General features: G+C 41.6%; 1 protein-coding gene across 3 annotated transcripts in view; it reads left to right on the top strand.

The window, feature by feature from the left end:
• The window catches only part of SUZ12 (SUZ12 polycomb repressive complex 2 subunit), a 57,106-nt gene extending 40,138 nt beyond the window's left edge, over positions 1-16,968 (top strand). For all 3 annotated transcript variants that reach the window (XM_062216268.1, XM_062216266.1, XM_062216265.1), the window contains 7 exons: positions 2,179-2,356; positions 5,771-5,862; positions 6,025-6,168; positions 9,004-9,161; positions 10,462-10,660; positions 11,378-11,457; positions 14,620-16,968. In XM_062216268.1, the coding sequence (XP_062072252.1) occupies positions 2,179-2,356; positions 5,771-5,862; positions 6,025-6,168; positions 9,004-9,161; positions 10,462-10,660; positions 11,378-11,457; positions 14,620-14,965 (1,197 nt within the window). In that variant the 3' untranslated portion in view covers positions 14,966-16,968. The remainder of the gene's footprint in view (positions 1-2,178; positions 2,357-5,770; positions 5,863-6,024; positions 6,169-9,003; positions 9,162-10,461; positions 10,661-11,377; positions 11,458-14,619) is intronic.
• Positions 16,969-18,872: the final 1,904 nt, after the last annotated feature.

The following is an 18,872-nucleotide window of genomic DNA, read 5'->3' as shown; positions in this document are numbered from 1 at the left end:
CCCCATGGGAGACCAGGAGAAGCACTTGGCTCCTGCCATTGGATCAGTGCGGTGCGCCGGCCGCAGCGCGCCAACCGCGGCGGCCATTGGAGGATGAACCAACGGCAAAAAGGAAGACCTTTCTCTCTCTCTCTCTCTTACTGTCCACTCTGCCTGTCAAAAAAAAAAAAAAAAAAAAAAAGAATGAAAGGCAGAGTTACAAGGAGAAAGAGAGGCAGAGGAGAGGAGGGAGAGAGATAGAGGACTTCCATCCATTGGTTCACCCCCTAAATAGCCACAACAGCCAGGGATAAGCCAGGCCAAAGTCAGGAGCTTCATCTGGGTCTCCCATGTAGGTACAGGGGTGCAAGTATTTTGGCCATCTTCCACTGCTTTTCCCAGGCCATCAGCAGAGAGCTGGATCATAAGTGTAGCATCCAGGACCCAAACTGGCACCCATTTGGGATGCTGGCATTGCAGGTGGGATTTTTTTTTTTTTTTAATTAATTTATTTTTTGACAGGCAGAATGGATAGTGAGAGAGAGACAGAGAGAAAGGTCTTCCTTTTTGCCGTTGGTTCACCCTCCAATGGCCGCTGCGGCCGGCACATCGCGCTGATTCCCCAGTGCCATCCCTGTTTTTTTTTTTTTTTTTTAAGGCATAGAGAGACCCTCCATTTTTCTGGTTCATTCCCCAAACAACCACAACATTAAGACTGGGTCTCTCAACTAAGTGGCAGAAATCCAAGCGTTAGAATCTGAAGTGGAGCCGGGATTCAAATCTATGCACTCTGGTGTGAGATGTGGGTGTCCCAAGTGGCATCTTAACCACTGTGCCAAATGCCCATCCTTAAAGTTACAGGATTATTTGTACTAAAGATATAGAACTTTGGACTTGCATGAAAGTAAAATAGGAGCCCATTGAAAGTTTTTGTAAAAGAATAGTATGAAGGTAGACCAGATTATTTGATCCTCTGTATCTAGATTGGGAAGTAAAAATTGAAAGCAGTGAGAATAGCCGAGATATTGTAGTATTAAGGAAGTATGAATATATACTAAGTCTGAATCTATACTAAGATTTTTCTTGTTATCACTGAAGATGAAAATGATAGGCATTTCAAAAAGGTTTTGGTAATTACATAAGAGAAATGATAGTATAGGAGTTAACTATAACTCCAAAATTTTTAGAGTCACTAGTAGAATGATAATGCCAGGAACAAAAATATTCGTACCTGGAAGGGAGTTCATTTAATTAATTTTCAATTTTTATTTGCTTGAAGGGCAGAGACAGAAAGACATCTTCCAGCAGTAACCTGTAATTGGAAGCAAAACCAAAACTCAAACAAGGCACTCTGATATGTGATGTGGAGATCTGAAATAGCATCTTAAGTGCTACACCAAACTTGTCCTTGTAAAGCTTATTTTAAGGAAAATATAGTGAATTCACTTCTAAACATAATTTAGTTCAAGGTGACAATGTATTATCAAACAACAATGTCCAAAGGGCAATTGGAGATTTGAGTTTGGAGCTCAAATACAAAGAAAAGCATGGAGAACCAATTTGGGATCATCAGCCTAAATAGGTAAATCCTTGAGGATGAGTAACAAATTGGTGCAGATCGCTAAAAGTTAGCTAGGAAGAAAGCAGACAAGTTGTCTAATGAGTGGTTTGAGGTGGAAGAAGAGAGCCAAGATAGCTCAGTGTACCATAATTGAAGAGGAAACTAGGACTGTCTTTGACAGTGAGGCTGGGAGAAATCAAGGAAAACGAGTATATGCTAGAACTTTTCAATTTACAAAAAGAAAGGACTTGAACACTTCACAGCAGAGACAGGCTGTGGTACCACAGTTTTGTTCTGCTTTGTTTTAAAGATTTTCTAGAATTGGATATCAACATAAAAAATGGGATGCTTTCCTGTGAAAGCCTGGGTTTCTTAGCTAGAGAAATCTGAAAATCTGGCTGTGCTGGATCCATATTTCCTCATGGCAACAAGTCAGCTGTTACTGGTAAGTGGTTACGTCTTGGAGATGGACTGTGTGTGCTTTCCAGCTCTACAGTGTCTACTGCTCAATAAGTGTATTTGCCAGTCATCTCTGTCAGCATTTGATTTCTAAGTAAAATGTATGGATTTAAATGAGATCACACTGACTTGTTATTCCTGTGATTCCTTCTCACTTTTTCTTGATTTTATTTTTTTAGAGGCTGCCTCCATTTGAAACATTTTCTCAGGGACCTACATTGCAGTTTACTCTTCGTTGGACAGGAGAGACCAATGATAAATCTACGGCTCCTATTGCTAAGCCTCTTGCTACAAGAAATTCAGAGAGTCTCCACCAAGAAAATAAGCCTGGTTCAGTTAAACCTGCTCAAACTATTGGTAAGAGAACATTGCTACTAAGATAATGATTTCCAGGAGTTAATGTTTGGCCTGCTAGTTAAGACACAGATTGGAGGGCCGGGGCTCTGGCAGAGCAGGTGAAGCCGTTGCCTGCAGTGCCAGCATCCCATATGGGTGCTGGTTTGAGTCCCGGCTGTTCCACTTCTGATCCAGCTCTCTGCTATGGCCTGGGAAAGCAGTGGAGGATGGCCCAAGTCCTTGGGCCCCTGCACCCGCCTGGGAGATCCAGAGGAGGCTCCAACCATTGTGGCCAATTGTGGAGTGGACCAGCAGATGGAAGACCTCTCTGCCTCTCCTCTTTCTGTGTAACTCTGACTTTCAAGTAAATAAATCTTTTTTAAAAAAAAGACACAGTGGGGCCAGCGCCGTGGCTCACTTGGTTAATCCTCCGCCTGGGGCACCAGCATCCCATATGGGCGCCGGGTTCTAGTCCCAATTGCTCCTCTTCCAGTCCAGCTCTCTGCTGTGGCCCGGAATGGCAGTGGAGGATGGCCCAAGTGCTTGGGCCCCTGCACCCGCATGGGAGACCTGGCTCCTGGCTTCGGATCAGCGTAGCTCCGGCCGTAGTGGCCATTTGGGGGGTAAGCCAACGGAAGGAAGACCTTTCTCTCTGTCTCTCTTTCACTGTCTAACTATATCTGTCAAATAAAAATAAATACAATTTTTTTAAAAAGACACAGGTTGAGATGCCTCATATGAGAGACTGGATTCAAGTCCCACATCTACTTGTGATTTCAGCTTCCTTCTGATACAAACCCTGATAGACAGCAGGTGATGACTCAAGTGCTTGGGTCCCTGTGAGCATTATAGGAGACCTGGTTCAGCTTCAGCCTGGCATAGACCTGGTGATTACAAGTATTTGGGCAGTGAACCACCAGATGGAAGATGTCTCTTGCTGTTCTTCCCTTCCTATTACTCTACCTTTCAAATTAATTAAAAACAATAAAAACCTGGATTTTAGCAGGCTAAAATTTGCAGTACATTTTAAAAATATTTATGTATTTGATAGATAAAGAGAATCTCTCATCCACTTGCTCACCCCTAAATGCCTGCAGTATCCCAGCTGGAACCAAAAGTGGGAGTAGCCAACCCAGTCCAGGTCTTCCCATGTTGGTGGCAGGAGCCCAGTTACCTGAATCATCACAAGCTGCCTCCCAGAGTCTACATCAGTAGGAAATTAGAGTCAGGAGTGAGACTAGGCATTGAATGCACACACTCTGATATGGGATATAGGGGTTTCCACCAGCATTTTAGCCACTAGGACAAATGTCTGTCCTGCAGTCCTTTTTTTTTTTTTTTTCTTTTTTTTTTTTTTTTGACAGGCAGAGTGGACAGTGAGAGAGACAGAGAGAAAGGTCTTCCTTTGCCGTTGGTTCACCCTCCAATGGCCGCCGCCGTTGGCGCGCTGCGACTGGCACACCGCGCTGATCCAATGGCAGGAGCCAGGTGCTTCTCCTGGTCTCCCATGGGGTGCAGGACCCAAGCACTTGGGCCATCCTCCACTACACTCCCTGGCCACAGCAGAGAGCTGGCCTGGAAGAGGGGCAACCGGGATAGAATCCGGTGCCCCGACTGGGACTAGAACCCGGTGTGCTGGCGACACAAGGTGGAGGATTAGCCTAGTGAGCCGCAGCGCTGACTTTTTTTTTTTTTTCCGGATTTATTTTATTTATTTGAAAGAGTTGCAAAGAGAGAGGTCTTCCATCTGTTGGTTCACTCCCTGGGCCCGGCGCTGTGGCGCATTGGTTGAAGCCTTGTCCCGAAGCACAGCCATCCCATATGGGCGCCAGTTTGAGTCCTGGCTGCTCCTCTTCCGATCCAGCTCTCTGCTGTATCCTGGGAAAGCAGTAGAAGATGGCTCAAGTCCTTGGGCCCCTACACCCACATGGGAGATCCAGAAGAAGCTCCTAGCTTCAGATCGGCGCAACTTCAGCCATTGAGGCCATCTGGGGAGTGAACCAGTGGATGGAAGACGACTCTCTCTCTCTCTCTAACTCTGTCTTTCAAATAAATAAAACAAGTTTTTAAAAAAAGAACAAGAAAAGAAAAGAAAAGGAGGAGCACTGGGACTAGAACTGGCGCCCATATGGGCTGCTGACGCTTCAGGCCAGGGCTTTAACCTGCTGCACCACAGTGCCGGCTCCCCCTGCAGTGCTTTTTTTTTTTTTTTTTTTTTTTTGACAGGCAGAGTGGACAGAGAGAGAGAGAGAAAAGTCTTCCTTTGCCGTTGGTTCACCCTCCAATGGCCACCGTGGCTGGTGCACTGTGGCCGGCGCACCGCACTGATCTGAAGGCAAGAGCCAGGTGCTTCTCCTGGTCTCCCATGGGGTGCAGGGCCCAAGCACTTGGGCCATCCTCCACTGCACTCCCGGGCCATAGCAGAGAGCTGGCCTGGAAGAGGGGCAGCCGGGACAGAATCCGGTGCCCTGACTGGGACTAGAACCCGGTGTGCCGGCGCCACAGGTGGAGGATTAGCCTATTGAGCCACAGCACCGGCCAGTGCAGTCCATTTTTAAGAGAAAAAAAAGTATAGATGGAGTTAGCTCTCTGTTGAGTTAACTCTGAAGTTGCAATGTGCTGACATTTTTTATCTGCATAATAGAAAGTTTTTGACCTGAGAGCATCCGTGTGTTTTTATATGCCTTTTTAAAGAAGGCACAAGGTTTACAATGTCTTTGACATTGACTTCTCACGTGTAGGTCACTGTAATAGGTTAAAAAGATACAAGAAATGGTCTATCCAGGGAAAATAAATTACAGTGTAGGCCCTTTGCAAAACACTCTGAAGCCAGTGAAACAAGTAAGAGTTGCAATGCAACCAGGCAACCAAGAAAAAAAGCTTTATACAAAAGTTTGTGTGTGTGTGTGTGTATGTGTATATATATAGGGATTGTTATGTCAGGAAGAACAAATACAATTCTTTCCTTATGTCTGAAAGGAAGTAAATCAGAATAATTAATGATTTATCATTGGAATTTTGAAAGAATTTAATACACTTTTTTTTTAATTTAATATTTGATAAACAAGCATTTCGTGAATGCTTGCTTCCTGCTGGGCACTAAGAATACAAATACTGACACAGGTACATTCTGACCTCATAGTGTCTAAAACAAGTATACTGAGACATAAAATTACTCAGACTTGTATTTATGATGGTTTAGAGAGTAGGAGGGGATTTTGAAAGGAAGAAATGAGTCTTTCCAATAAAGACCTTAACATTTGATAGGGGTGCTGATTAGAGGCTTTTTCCTGTGATCATCAGTTGAGAATGAGAACACAAATTATGTTAAAGATCACAAGTAGAATTCTGTGAGACTTAATGTTTAATAATTTTGGTGGAGACATTTTAGTTTTTAGTAGCAAGTTGTCTCATTAAATATAAAACTATTTTCAGCTGTTAAAGAGTCATTGACTACAGATCTACAAACGAGAAAAGAAAAAGATACTTCAAATGAAAACCGACAGAAATTGAGAATATTTTATCAGGTAAGCATAGCTGAGCTGAGCCTTCTTTTTTAAGTACTCATGTTTTGTATGTTAGATCTGAAATTTTGGGGAGGCTCTATTTTGATTTTCTTCTTAAATTGTCTTAGCTATTTTTAAAGATGTATAAGGTGTGGATTTGTTGGTTTTGTGTTTGTTTTTTAGTTCCTTTATAACAATAACACAAGACAACAGACAGAAGCAAGGGATGACCTACATTGCCCTTGGTGCACTCTGAATTGCCGCAAACTATATAGTTTACTCAAGCATCTAAAACTCTGCCATAGCAGGTTTATCTTCAACTATGTTGTAAGTAAATTTTCATTTCTCCTTATCACTAATGTACATTAAATATGAGACATCCTGATTTGTCAGTTTCGTACTTTGTGTAAAAATATGAAAATCTCTGCATTAATTGCATTGCTATAAGCACAATTACTGTGCATGATTCAGGGTTATATATATTTGGAATAAAAACTGTTCAGGTAAGAAGTAATTTGTTCAGTGGTTCCAAGCCAGTAGATGGCAGTCAAATTTTGGGAGTGAGTTTTTTGATAGGCAGAGGGAGAGAGAGGGCTCCCTTCTGCTGGTTTATTTCCCAAATTCCTGTAGCAGCCAGGGCTTGGTGGAAGCTGTAAACCTAATCCAGGTCTCCCACACAGGTGGCAGGAATTCAGTTATTTGGGCCTCACTGCTGCCTCCTTGGGTATACAGTAGCAGGAAGCCACAGTTAGGAACCACAGGTGGATATCAAACCCAAGCACTACAATATGGGATGCTGGTGTCTTAACTATTAGATCAAACACTTACCTCAGAGCCAGAGTTGATTTCTTTTTTTCTTTTACTTTTTAAGTTAATTTTTATTTCTTTGAATGGTAGAATGTCTAAAAATGAGAAACAGAGATCTTCTGTCCTCTGGTTCACACTCCAAATGCTTGCAACAACTAGAGCTGGGCAGGTTCAAAGCCAAGAGCCAGGAGCTCCATCCTTTATCTCCATTCATGGCAGGGACCCCTGTACCAGAGCCATCACTTGCTGTCTCTGAGGAATCAGAATTTTTTTTTTTTTTCCAAGATTTATTTACTTACTCCTAGAGAGACAGGAGATTTTCTCTCTGCTGGTTCATTCCCCAAATGCCACAAGAGCCTAGAACTCCATCCATGAGTCGCAAGGACTTAAACACTTGGGCCATTTTCCGCTGCCTTCCCAGGTGCATTAGCAGGGAGCTGGGTCAGAAGTGGAGCAGCTGGGACTTGAACTGATATTCATATGGAATGTTGGCATCGCAGACAGTGGCTTAACCTGCTGTGCCCACAACACTGGCCGCCAGAGGCAGGATTTTAACACATCTTTTTCGGTTCATATCTTACAAGTTCCTGTTCACCAAGCTGATGTTCCTGGCTTTAGTTCCAAAGCATTAAGAACCTGGACAGTCATTGTGGCACAGCACGTTAAGCCATTGCTTGTAATTGATTCTGTATCAGAGTGCTGGTTCGAGTCCTGACTGTTCCTAGTCCAGTTTCCTACTAATGTGCCAGGTAAGGCAGTGGATAATGGCTCAGTTTGGGCCCCTCCCCCAGTATGGGAGACCTGTTGGAGTTCCTGGCTCCTGATTTCAGTCTGGTCCAGCCCTGGTTGTTGTGCCATTAGGAAAGTAAACCAGGGGCTGGCACTGTGGCATAGTGGTAAAGGCACTGCCTGCAGTGCTGTTGAGCTCTAGTTGTTCCACTTTGATCCAGCTATCTGCTATGGCCCGGGAAAGAAGTGGAAGATGGCCCATGTCCTTGGGCTCCTGCACCCACATGGGAGACCTGGAAGACACTGCAGGCTCCTTGCTTCGGATTAGCCCAGCTTCAGCCGTTGCAGCCATTTGGGCAGTAAACTAATGGATGGAAGACTTCTTTCTCTCTTTCTCTCTCTCTCCCTTCCTCTCTCTCCCTCTCTGTAACTACCTTTCAAATAAAGGAAAGTGAACCAACAGATAGATGGAAGATATCCTACCCCTTTTCCCACCAATGCTCAGCCTCTCAAATAAATTTTGAAAAAAATATGTTAGGAACTCAGGGTCCAGAGGTGTGGTGCAGCGAGTTAAACCCATGGCCTGTAGCATTAGCATCCCTTATAGGTGTTGATTCAAGGCCAGCTGCTCCACTTCTGATCCATCTCCCTGATGTTGTACCTGGGAATGCAGAGGAAGAGGGCTCAAGTCCTTGGGTCCCTGCACCCACATGGAAGAAGCTCCTGGCTCTTTGGCTTCAGCCTGGCCGCTGCAGCTACTTGGGGAGTGAACCAGTGAATGGAAGATCTTCCTGTCTCCTTTCTCTGTCTCTCTCTCTCTCTCTGTAACTCTGCCTTTGAAATAAGTATTTTTTAAGATTTATTTATTTGAGGCCGGCGCCGCGGCTCAGTAGGCTAATCCTCTGCCTTGCGGCGCCGGCACACTGGGTTCTAGTCCCGGTCGGGGCACCGATCCTGTCCCGGTTGCCCCTCTTCCAGGCCAGCTCTCTGCTGTGGCCAGGGAGTGTAGTGGAGGATGGCCCAAGTGCTTGGGCCCTGCACCCCATGGGAGACCAGGAGAAGCACCTGGCTCCTGCCATTGGATCAGCGCGGTGCGCCTGCCGCAGCGGCCATTGAAGGGTGAACCAACTGCAAAAAGGAAGACCTTTCTCTCTGTCTCCCTCTACTGTCCACTCTGCCTGTCAAAAAAAAAAAAAAAGATTTATTTATTTGAAAGTTGGAGTTACACAGAGAGAGAAGGGGTGGGGGCAGAGGCAGAGAGAGAGAGGTTTTCCATCCACTGGTTCACTCCCCATATGGCCGCGTGCTGATCTGAAGCCAGGAGCTTCTTTCAGGTCTCCCACATGGGTGCAGGGGCCCAAACACTTGGGCCATCTTCTGCTGCTTTCCCAGGCCACAGCAGAGAGCTGGATTGGAAGTGGAGCAGCTGGGATTCAAACCGGCGCCAATATGGGATGCAGGCACTACAGGCAGCGGCTTTATCCACTATGCCACAGAGCCAGCCCTGAAATAAGTATTTTTAAAAAGAACCCACAAATACTTTTTTATTTAGTTAACTTGAAGGGAAAGGTATTTAGAGTAAGACAATATTTTCCTAAACACTTTGCTTTTTTTTTTTTTTTACAGTATCATCCAAAAGGTGCTAGGATAGATGTTTCTATCAATGAGTGTTATGATGGCTCCTATGCAGGAAATCCTCAGGATATTCATCGCCAACCTGGATTTGCTTTTAGTCGAAATGGACCAGTAAAGAGAACACCAATCACACACATTCTTGTGTGCAGGTAAGTAAAAAGATCATATGATAAAAGTTTATTCTCTGACTTCTGTCAATGAAAGAGGAATAGGGGGAGCCAGAGGAATCCACTAGTTAGATGGAAATCATTATTTCAACATTAGATATGTCTTGGAATAGTATACTACTGTTTGTTAGAGTTTTTTCAATTCCTCCTTTGAACTTTTCCCCTGAGTTTTAACTGTCAATGTCACTACTACTGCAGTGGTTAGTGGTATTAAAAAGTTCCTTAAGTGTAAGTTTCTGTGTGCATACCTATATAGGAACCTGCAAGTGAGAGATATACTCTACGTGGGTAGTGTGAAATATAAGGCACTCTCTCCGTGTTGCTTACCCATATGATAGTATCCTGTTAGGTAGTACTAAGACTGATGCTTTATCTGAAAGAGAAAGAGACATCTTCCATCCACTGGTTCATTCCTCCAGTGTCCACAATGGCCAGGGCTGGGCTAGACCAAAGCCAGGAGCGTCTCTGGATTTCCCACATGGATTCAGTGGCCTAAGAACTTGGGTCATCCTCTACTGCTTTCCCAGATCATTATCAGGTAGTTGTATCCAAAGTAGATCAGCCAGGACTTGAACCAGGGCCCAAATAGGATGCTCGTGCCATAGGAGGAGGCTTAACTTATTACTATGCCACAGGGCTTGTCTCTCAACTTTTTGAATTTATATATGTTACAGCCCCAAATTTTGACAGAAAATATTTTATATGCATATTTTATCTTAATGAGTCCTATACTCCTTTTCTCTTTTTTATTTTGTACGTCTGCTAGGTATTTCATACCTTGAAAGATAAAAATTCTTTTTAAGGCCAGCGCTGTGGCTTAACAGGCTAATCCTCCGCCTTGCGGCGCCGGCACACCGGGTTCTAGTCCCGGTTGGGGCCCAGATTCTATCCCGGTTGCCCCTCTTCCAGGCCAGCTCTCTGCTATGGCCCGGGAAGGCAGTGGAGGATGGCCCAAGTGCTTGGGCCCTGCACCCGCATGGGAGACCAGGAGAAGCACCTGGCTCCTGGCTTCGGATCAGCGCGATGAGCCGGCCGCAGCGGCCATTGGAGGGTGAACCAACGGCAAAAAGGAAGACCTTTCTCTCTGTCTTTCTCTCTCTCACTGTCCACTCTGCCTGTCAAAAAAAAAAAAAAAAATTCTTTTTAAAAAAAAGATTTATAGTGTTGTGCTGTTTTGTAAAATAGTAATATTGTAAATTTTCAGATCTCAACTCCTAGTCATGTAATTAGGTGGTATAAATGTCGATGCCATATTACATCAATATTTATTTCTTTTCATTAGGCCAAAGCGAACAAAAGCAAGCATGTCTGAATTTCTTGAATCTGAAGATGGAGAAGTTGAACAGCAGCGAACATATAGTAGTGGCCATAATCGTCTATATTTTCATAGTGACACCTGCTTACCTCTCCGTCCACAAGAAATGGAAGTAGATAGTGAAGACGAAAAAGATCCTGAATGGCTAAGAGAAAAAACCATTACAGTAATTATTATCTTTGTTATTAAAATTATCAGCAGTGATCATGATATTTTATGATTAAATGAATTTTGATTGAAAAGTTACTTTTCTAAATGAAGAAATCCAGGAGAAAATTTTTGTAAGTGTCTTAAAAAAATTACAAAATAAAGGAAATACAGATTTTCTTCTTATTGGAAAGACAGAGTTACTGAGAGAGGTAGAGACAGAAAGAACAGAGAGAAAGGTTTTGCATCTGCTGGTTCACTCCCCAAATGGCCACAACTGCTGGGCTCGATCCAAAGCCAGGAACCAGGAGCTTCCTGGGGGGTCTCCTCCACTGGTGTAGGGGCCCAGACTTGAGCTATCCTCCACTATTTTCCCAAGCACATTAGCTGGGAGCTAGATTGGAAATGGAGTAGCCGGGACCCAAATGGACACCCATATGGGATGCCGGCGCTGCAGGCCAGAGCTTTAACCTGCTACGACAGCGCTGGCCCCTTCATATGAATTTATCTTGGGTACTTTTCTATATTCATAGGTGACTATTTTTTCATAAGTTATTTTCTTTTCTAAATTACTACTTAAATACAACTTGATTTTACAAAATGTTGCCACTTTGCCATTTTCAGTTTAAAACATCTTATGTTTGACATCCCCCTCCTTTTTTTTTTTTTTTTTTTTTTTTTAGAAATACCAATTTACTCTTCCTTTAATAGTTTCTTTTTTATTATTATTTTTTAGCAAATTGAAGAGTTTTCTGATGTTAATGAAGGAGAAAAAGAAGTGATGAAGCTATGGAATCTCCATGTCATGAAGCATGGGTAGGGTATTTCTAAGTTGAATATTCCATCATTCTGTTTTTGTTGCTTCACATTCTATTAAAGATTGGTTGATTAATTTGAAAGGCAGAGCCACAAGGAGAGATGAGAGAGTGGTCTTGCATCTGCTGGTTTACTCCCCAAATGCATTAACAGGGCTCTAGATGGGAAGTGGAGCAGCCAGGATTCAAATTGGTGTCCATGTGGGATGGCAGCATTGCAGGTAGCAGCTTAACCTGCTGTGCCACAATGCTGGCTCTACTCTTTCACATTCTATAAATCTGCTCATTAGGGTCTCGCTTAAAATTTGACTACTTTTGTTATGTGTCCAAAATGTTATACTAGCTCTATGTATTTGAATTGTATAAAGACAAACGGTGATGTTCAGAGAACATACAAGGGAAGTGCTAGCTCTTAGCCCTTTAACAGCAAGTGTTTAAAGAGCCTTGGCTTTCATTATTTACATGAAAAAAAATTTCTGTTACCATTAGTTGAATTGAATTTAACTATATATTGTGATTTTACAGGCAGAACAATTTCTAGAATTGTTTGGTCTTTTTTTTTTAAAGTGACCCAGTTTTTATTGCTTTTATTGCCAAGTAATATAAAAATAATATGCTATGTGCTACAAGCCTGGAAATGCTGAATATTATATATCACAGTTTACTACAATTTTAATAATAAACTTAATCATTCAGATAAAATGTGGCTTTTAAAAATTTCTTTGTTTCCATTTCAGAGAGGTAAATATAGAACAGTTCTTAGTTCTCATTGCTTTGGATTATTTTGGTTATAATATGTTCCCAGCTATTTTTTTCCTCACATATCTGTCTTCTTCCCCTGTGTGAACTTTTTACCTGTTAGACATTTTTCTTCTCTACCCCCTTTATTAGATTCTCATTTAAGGCTTTCCTCTACAGCACAAATGTCCAAGATTTTTTACTTATAGTTGAGTGAAATAAATAACTGCTTCTGTTTTAAAAAAAAAAAAAAAAGAAAAGAAAAGAAAAAAAGTGTGTCAAGATCAAAGGAGAAAATTAAGGGGAATTCTTGGTGTTTATAGGGTTAATAGGAGTAGTCTGGCCAAAGAAAGGATTTCCTTACTCTTGAGTGGTGAAGAGCCTAAGTTCTAGTTCAAGTGTTTGAGTATATTACCTTGTAAACATGGCTGGTGCTGGCCCAAAAAAAAAAAATTTATTTATTTATTTTTTAATTTTTAGGCTACCGATTTTTATACTTTTGGAAGAGACATCAAATCACTAAGTGCTTACAAAGCCTAAAGCATTTACTCTCTGGCTTTTTACAGAAAGTTTGCCTGGCTCCTGTTCTAGTCATTAAAACTGTTATCAATAAAATATGTATGTGAAAGGCCGAGTTAAGTCTGTTTTACTTTTTGTCCTGACAAACTAGTGTCAAAATAGTTTTAGTTAATTAATTAATTAGTTCTGTTTCAGTGCCTTCATCCAAATTGGTTAGTGTAACAACTATCAGGGTTCTTTGTCTGGTAGCATTGTAAAGTAGCAGATCATTGGGGGTAAACTGATTTTTTTTTTTTTTAAGATTTATTTTTTCTTTTCTTTTCTTTTCTTTTTTTTTTTTTTTTTTGGACAGGCAGAATGGATAGTGAGAGAGAGAGAGAGAGACCGAGAGAAAGGTTTTCCTTTGCCGTTGGTTCACCCTCCAATGGTCGCTGTGGCCAGCGCATTGCGCTGATCCGAAGCCAGGAGCCAGGTGCTTCTCCTGGCCTCCCATGCAGGTGCAGGGCCCAAGCACTTGGGCCATCCTCCACTGCCTTCCCGGGCCATAGCAGAGAGCTGGCCTGGAAGAGGGGCAACCGGGACAGAATCTGGCGCCCCAACCGGGACTAGAACCCGGTGTGCCAGCGCCGCAAGGCAGAGAATTAGCCTGTTAAGCCACAGCGCCGGCCCCTAAACTGATTTTTTAAAAAAGATTTATTTATTTGAAAGGCAGAGTTACAAAGAGGCAGAGAGAGACTCTTCCATCTGCTGGTTCACTCCCCGCAATGGCCGAAACAGCTGGAGCTGAACCAGTCTGAAGCCAGGAGCTTGTTCCTGGTCTCCCATGCAGGTGCAGGGGCTCAAGGATTTGGACCTTCTGCTACTTTCCCAGGCCATAGCAGAGAGCTGGATCTGAAGTCGAGCAGCTGGGACTCGAACCAGCGCCCATATGGGATGGTAGCGCTACAGATGGAGGTGTTACCCCCTAAGCCTCAGCACTGAACCCACTAATTTTGTTTTGTGCAATACAGATAGGTATTACAGTCTCCATGCTGGGCTCAGTTTCAGTGGATATTATTCTATATGATTTCAGTAGTTACTGTTCTATATGATTTCATTTAGTTCTTAAATGTTATTAATCATATAAGCACCTTACTACCAACACAGCCACACTTAACATGACTTTTTGTGATACCTTATTTTTTTTTAAAGATTTACCACGAACTGAAAATGTAGAGAAGCACTGCTTCTGTAATAAGAAATTAGGTCAAGATCAAGGAATAAAATTACAAAAGTATTGTTAGTTTGTATAACGGAAGTGGTGCTGGCAAAAAAAAATACTTCATATTCTTAGTACCACTGTGTGTGATTGCATAAGGAAAAACAGAAATGACATCTGTTATTATAATGATGCCTGTTTAATTTTGGTTATATTAAAACTTTTAAAAAAATTTCTCGGCCGGCACCACAGCTCAATAGGCTAATCCTCTGCCTGCGGCACCAGCACACCGGGTTCTAGTCCTGGTCGGGGCACTGGATTCTGTCCCGGTTGCCCCTCTTCCAGGCCAGCTCTCTGCTGTGGCCCAAGTGCTTGGGCCCTGCACCCACATGGGAGACCAGGAGAAGCACCTGGCTCCTGGCTTCGGATCAGCGCGATGAGCCGGCCGCGGCGGCCATTGGAGGGTGAACCAACGGCAAAGGAAGACCTTTCTCTCTGTCTCTCTCTCTCACTGTCCACTCTGCCTGTCAAAAAAAAAAAAATTCTCAATTGGTTAGCTCATTCAGGAGATTGTATCTCAGTTTCACTGCTTGTGAAATTACTATTTACTGGATTTGGGTATAACCTTACTGTTCTATAATGGTTATCACTATTATAGTTAATGAAAATGCTTTTTATCACTATTAATGTTTTGCTTTATTTACATAGGTTTATTGCTGACAATCAAATGAATCACGCCTGTATGCTGTTTGTAGAAAATTATGGACAGAAAATAATTAAGAAGAATTTGTGTCGAAACTTCATGCTTCATCTAGTCAGCATGCATGACTTTAATCTTATTAGCATAATGTCAATAGATAAAGCTGTTACCAAGCTCCGTGAAATGCAGCAGAAATTAGAAAAAGGAGAAACTGCTTCCCCTACAAATGAAGAAATAACTGAAGAACAAAATGGGACAGCAAATGGATTTAGTGAAATTAACTCAAAAGAGAAAGCTTTGGAAACAGATGGTGTCTCAGGGGTTTCAAAACAGAGCAAAAAACAAAAACTCTGAAAAGAAAACCTAACCCCACTTTATGGACAAACACTGAAATTTGAAATTGCATTCTAGGGAATTCAGCCTCTAGGAAGAGTTACGGTTTTGTTAAAAAAAAAAAAATCATAGGTTCCAAACAGGCACTGTTAGGTGAAGTAAATGATTTCAACAAGGATATTTGTATCAGGGTCCTATTTCATTCCATTATGCAGCATTACATATATGTCGGTTTAATTGATGTCATTAAAACGTTTTCTAGTTTGAGCATGAAAAGCAATACTTCAGAGAAAGTATTTTTAACTGCAACAGTTGTCTTATGAAAAATATTAAATCTAGAAATTATTTCATATTTAAATTATAATGCTTTTTGCATTTGTGACTAGTTTTCTATTTTGTAATTGTGAGAAATTTTCTTGGGGAGGGAAAATTGGAATGTGATTCCCTTTTTAGAAATTGAAGATTTTTGTGAAATTATGTTGCATTACCATTTACAATCAAACTTCGATCCTTGGTTTTGAAATCATTTATATTTGAATCAAAAAATTACAGTGTAAGACATTTTACACAAATTCATTTTACAATTTTAAAATAGCACTTCTTCATCTAATGCCTGTTTGAGACAATGTTAATTGTTCACATTGTTGACAGTGAAATGTCATGTTGATTTATAAGGTTACTGACCATTTGTTTTCATGTGGATAATTTTAGTGTATTGCTCACCCAGTACATTTCTTAAACTTGAACATTTTACTGTTTGTTTTTTTTTTCTTCTGATTAGGTAATCACATGGAAAATTCAGCTGTTCATATCTTTTCATTAGGATTGTTAAACCTGGGAAGAACAAGTTAGAGGTTTTTAAGATGCCACTTTTAGGGGTGGGGGAAATGTTCTATACAGACGAACCAGAAACTGTTGTGCTTTTTTTTTCTTTGCAAGGATGTCTTTGTAATGTATTTCATAATTAGAATATCCAGTACAGATAAACTGACTTGAATTGTTTTGAGCAATTTTGCCCTGTGTTGTGTGTTTTACGCACATATTTGCAGTTGGATTTTTTCCAACAGAAAGTGGTTTCACTACTGGCACATTAATAAGCACCAATAGGTTTTTATTCCAACTCCAAGCACTGTGGTTGAGTAACATCACCTCAATTTTTTATTATCCTTAAAGATATTGCATTTTCATATTCTTTATTTATAAAGGATCAATGCTGCTGTAAATACAGGTTTTTTTAATTTTTTAATTTCATTCCACCACCATCAGATGCAGTTCCCTATTTTGTTTAATGAAGGGATATATAAGCTTTCTAATGGTGTCTTCAGAAATTTATAAAATGTAAATACTGGTTTGATTGGTCTTTAAGATGTGTTTAACTGTGAGACTATTTAACAAATAGTGTGGATGTGATTTGTCATCCAGTATTAAGTTCTTAGTCATTGATTTTTGTGTTTAAAAAAATAGGAAAGAGGGAAACTGCAGCTTTCATTACAGACTCCTTGATTGGTAAGCTCTCCAAGTGACGAGTTCCAGCAAACTGATTTTTGCCTTTGGATAGCGATCTCGAGCATTTCTCTCGGGCTTTAATTTGCTAAAGCTGTGCACATATGTAAAAAAAAAAAAAATAGATTATTTTAGGGGAGATGTAGGTGTAGAATTATTGCTTATGTCATTTCTTAAGCAGTTATGCTCTTAATGCTTAAAAGAAGGCTAGCATTGTTTGCACAAAAAGTTGGTCTTTCCCTCCCCCAAATAGTAATGAAATTACTTCTGTTGAGTAAACTTTTTATGTCATCTTATAATAAAAGCTGAAAAAAATCCCTTTGTTTCTATTTATAAAAAAAATGCTTTTCTATATGTACCCTTGATAACAGATTTTGAAGAAATCATGTAAGATGATAAAAGCATTTGAATGGTACAGTAGATGTAAAAAAAATTCAGTTTAAAAGAACATTTGTTTTTACATTAAATGTTTATTTGAAATCAAATGATTTTGTACATAAAGTTCAGTAATATAAAAGTTGTATTCTGTTTTGGGCTTTCTTGTTGTTGTTATGCATTGTTATTGTATATATTAAAATATTGGTTTAAATAGCATGGTAAAGATCCGGAAACCATATACCAGCTCCCAATGATGGGTCAGAGCTAATAAGTATGTTATGTTGTAATTGATGAAAGCAGAATTTGATACTGATTTTTTTTTCTTAATTTTGAATTCTGGTTTTTTCCACACCAAGAATATGCAGTATCATACTGGGTAGTGCCAGTGAGCCACATCTCTCAGTTATGCAACCATAACTCTACAGTGCACTGTGTTCCTAAGCTCTGATGTTCAAGTTAGGTGGACTAAATACATTTTCAACTTCAGGTTTGAATTTATAAACCTCTTCCTATAATGTAAATTAAAAATGTTATCCAAAAAAATAAAACATCAAGTCAAAAATAGATCCTCCATTTATGATGGGTTTATTGGTATGTAATCCCATCATAAAGGAAGGAGCATTTTGGTTACGTTCTGTTAAGACAGCAGTAGCTGAAGTTAATTCTAGAAGGGCTGGAGCAATTCGGTAGCTCTTGCTTCACATCCCAGTAGTACTGGCACAGGGACCCTCGGGAAGTGGAAGGTGAAGCAGAGCTGATCAGAAGCCTCTGGCTGGCTTGCCAGGCCTGGCATGCTGACTGGAGTCTAGGTCAGGACAGGCCGTGTGCTCAACCAAGACAATGATGAGTACCCAGGTGACTGACCACATGTACCCTACGACTCCCAGGAGAAGTGTCCCACCTCATGCAGGGGCCCTAGGAAACCCTACTGGCCCCAGTACAGGGCTAGCACACCAGGCTGACCAGAGCCTAGGATAGACCCTGTACCCAAGCCATCTTGCAGCGCAGACACCTCTAACTTCTCTTTGGTACTGGAGCTCACAGTTCTGAAATCGGGCCTGGATTTGTGGCTCAAGTTACTCTGTCAGTCTGGCCAGTTCCTCTGACAGAAATACCAGGACACCAGTCCTCAATAAGAACTCTTACTGATCTTTATCAGACTTGGTACTCCTGTACCTCTGGCTTCCAGATGCTCTCAAGTGGGAGTTCCAACGCATGTCATCTATAATGTGAGCCACAACCTGAAGTACATAGCCATAGATACTGATGTGGAGGAGACGGGCTCTTTCAAGATGGCCTGGTGACATGCAGCCTGACAACAGTCTGCAGCTGTGGCCTGCAGAGTGCTTGCTCACTCGAGTGGGTGCACTGGGGCAGGGATTGTGACACAGCAGGCTAAGCCACCGCATGGGACATGGGCATCTTACATCGGAGTCCCAGCTGTTCCACTTCAGTCCAGGTCCCTACAGATATACCTGGGGAGGCAGAAGACAGCCCAAGTGCTTGGCCCCTGCCACTCAATGGGAGACCTGAATTAGTTCCCACCTGGTTTTGGCCTGGTCTAACCATGGCCATTGCAGCCATTTTGGGTAGTGAACCAGCAGATGGAAAATCTCTCCCTGTCACTCTGAATCATGAAATTTTAACCAAAAAAGTACCAGTGTTCAAAAGTAATTATCAGACATCCATATATGAGGAAATGTAAGATAGTAGGTCTCCTACTTTAGAATTTAATAGGCTAGTAATAACAAATTTTTTATTTATGTTGTAGAAGATTTACAAGCATAGCAAGCAAACCTGCCATCTACTGGCACCTTAAAAATTATCTGAAAGACAAAAATAGAGATGCAGAGCATCCATCCATTGGTTCACTCCCCAGATGCCTGCAATAGTCAGGGCTGGGCCAGGCAAAGTTGGGAAGTGGTACTCGATCTCCCATGTAGCTGCAAGGGATTTGACTTCTACAGCTTTTGCCTCCTCCCAGGGTGCCCATTGGCAGGAAGCTGGAGTCGGGAGCAGAGCCAGCACTCCAGCCCAAGCACTGCAG

This window comes from Lepus europaeus, chromosome 18, assembly GCF_033115175.1.
Source record: "Lepus europaeus isolate LE1 chromosome 18, mLepTim1.pri, whole genome shotgun sequence".
NCBI classification, from domain to species: Eukaryota; Metazoa; Chordata; class Mammalia; order Lagomorpha; family Leporidae; genus Lepus; species Lepus europaeus.
The sequence above is the reverse complement of the archived record's forward strand: the minus strand, read 5'-3'. Positions and strand labels throughout refer to the sequence as shown.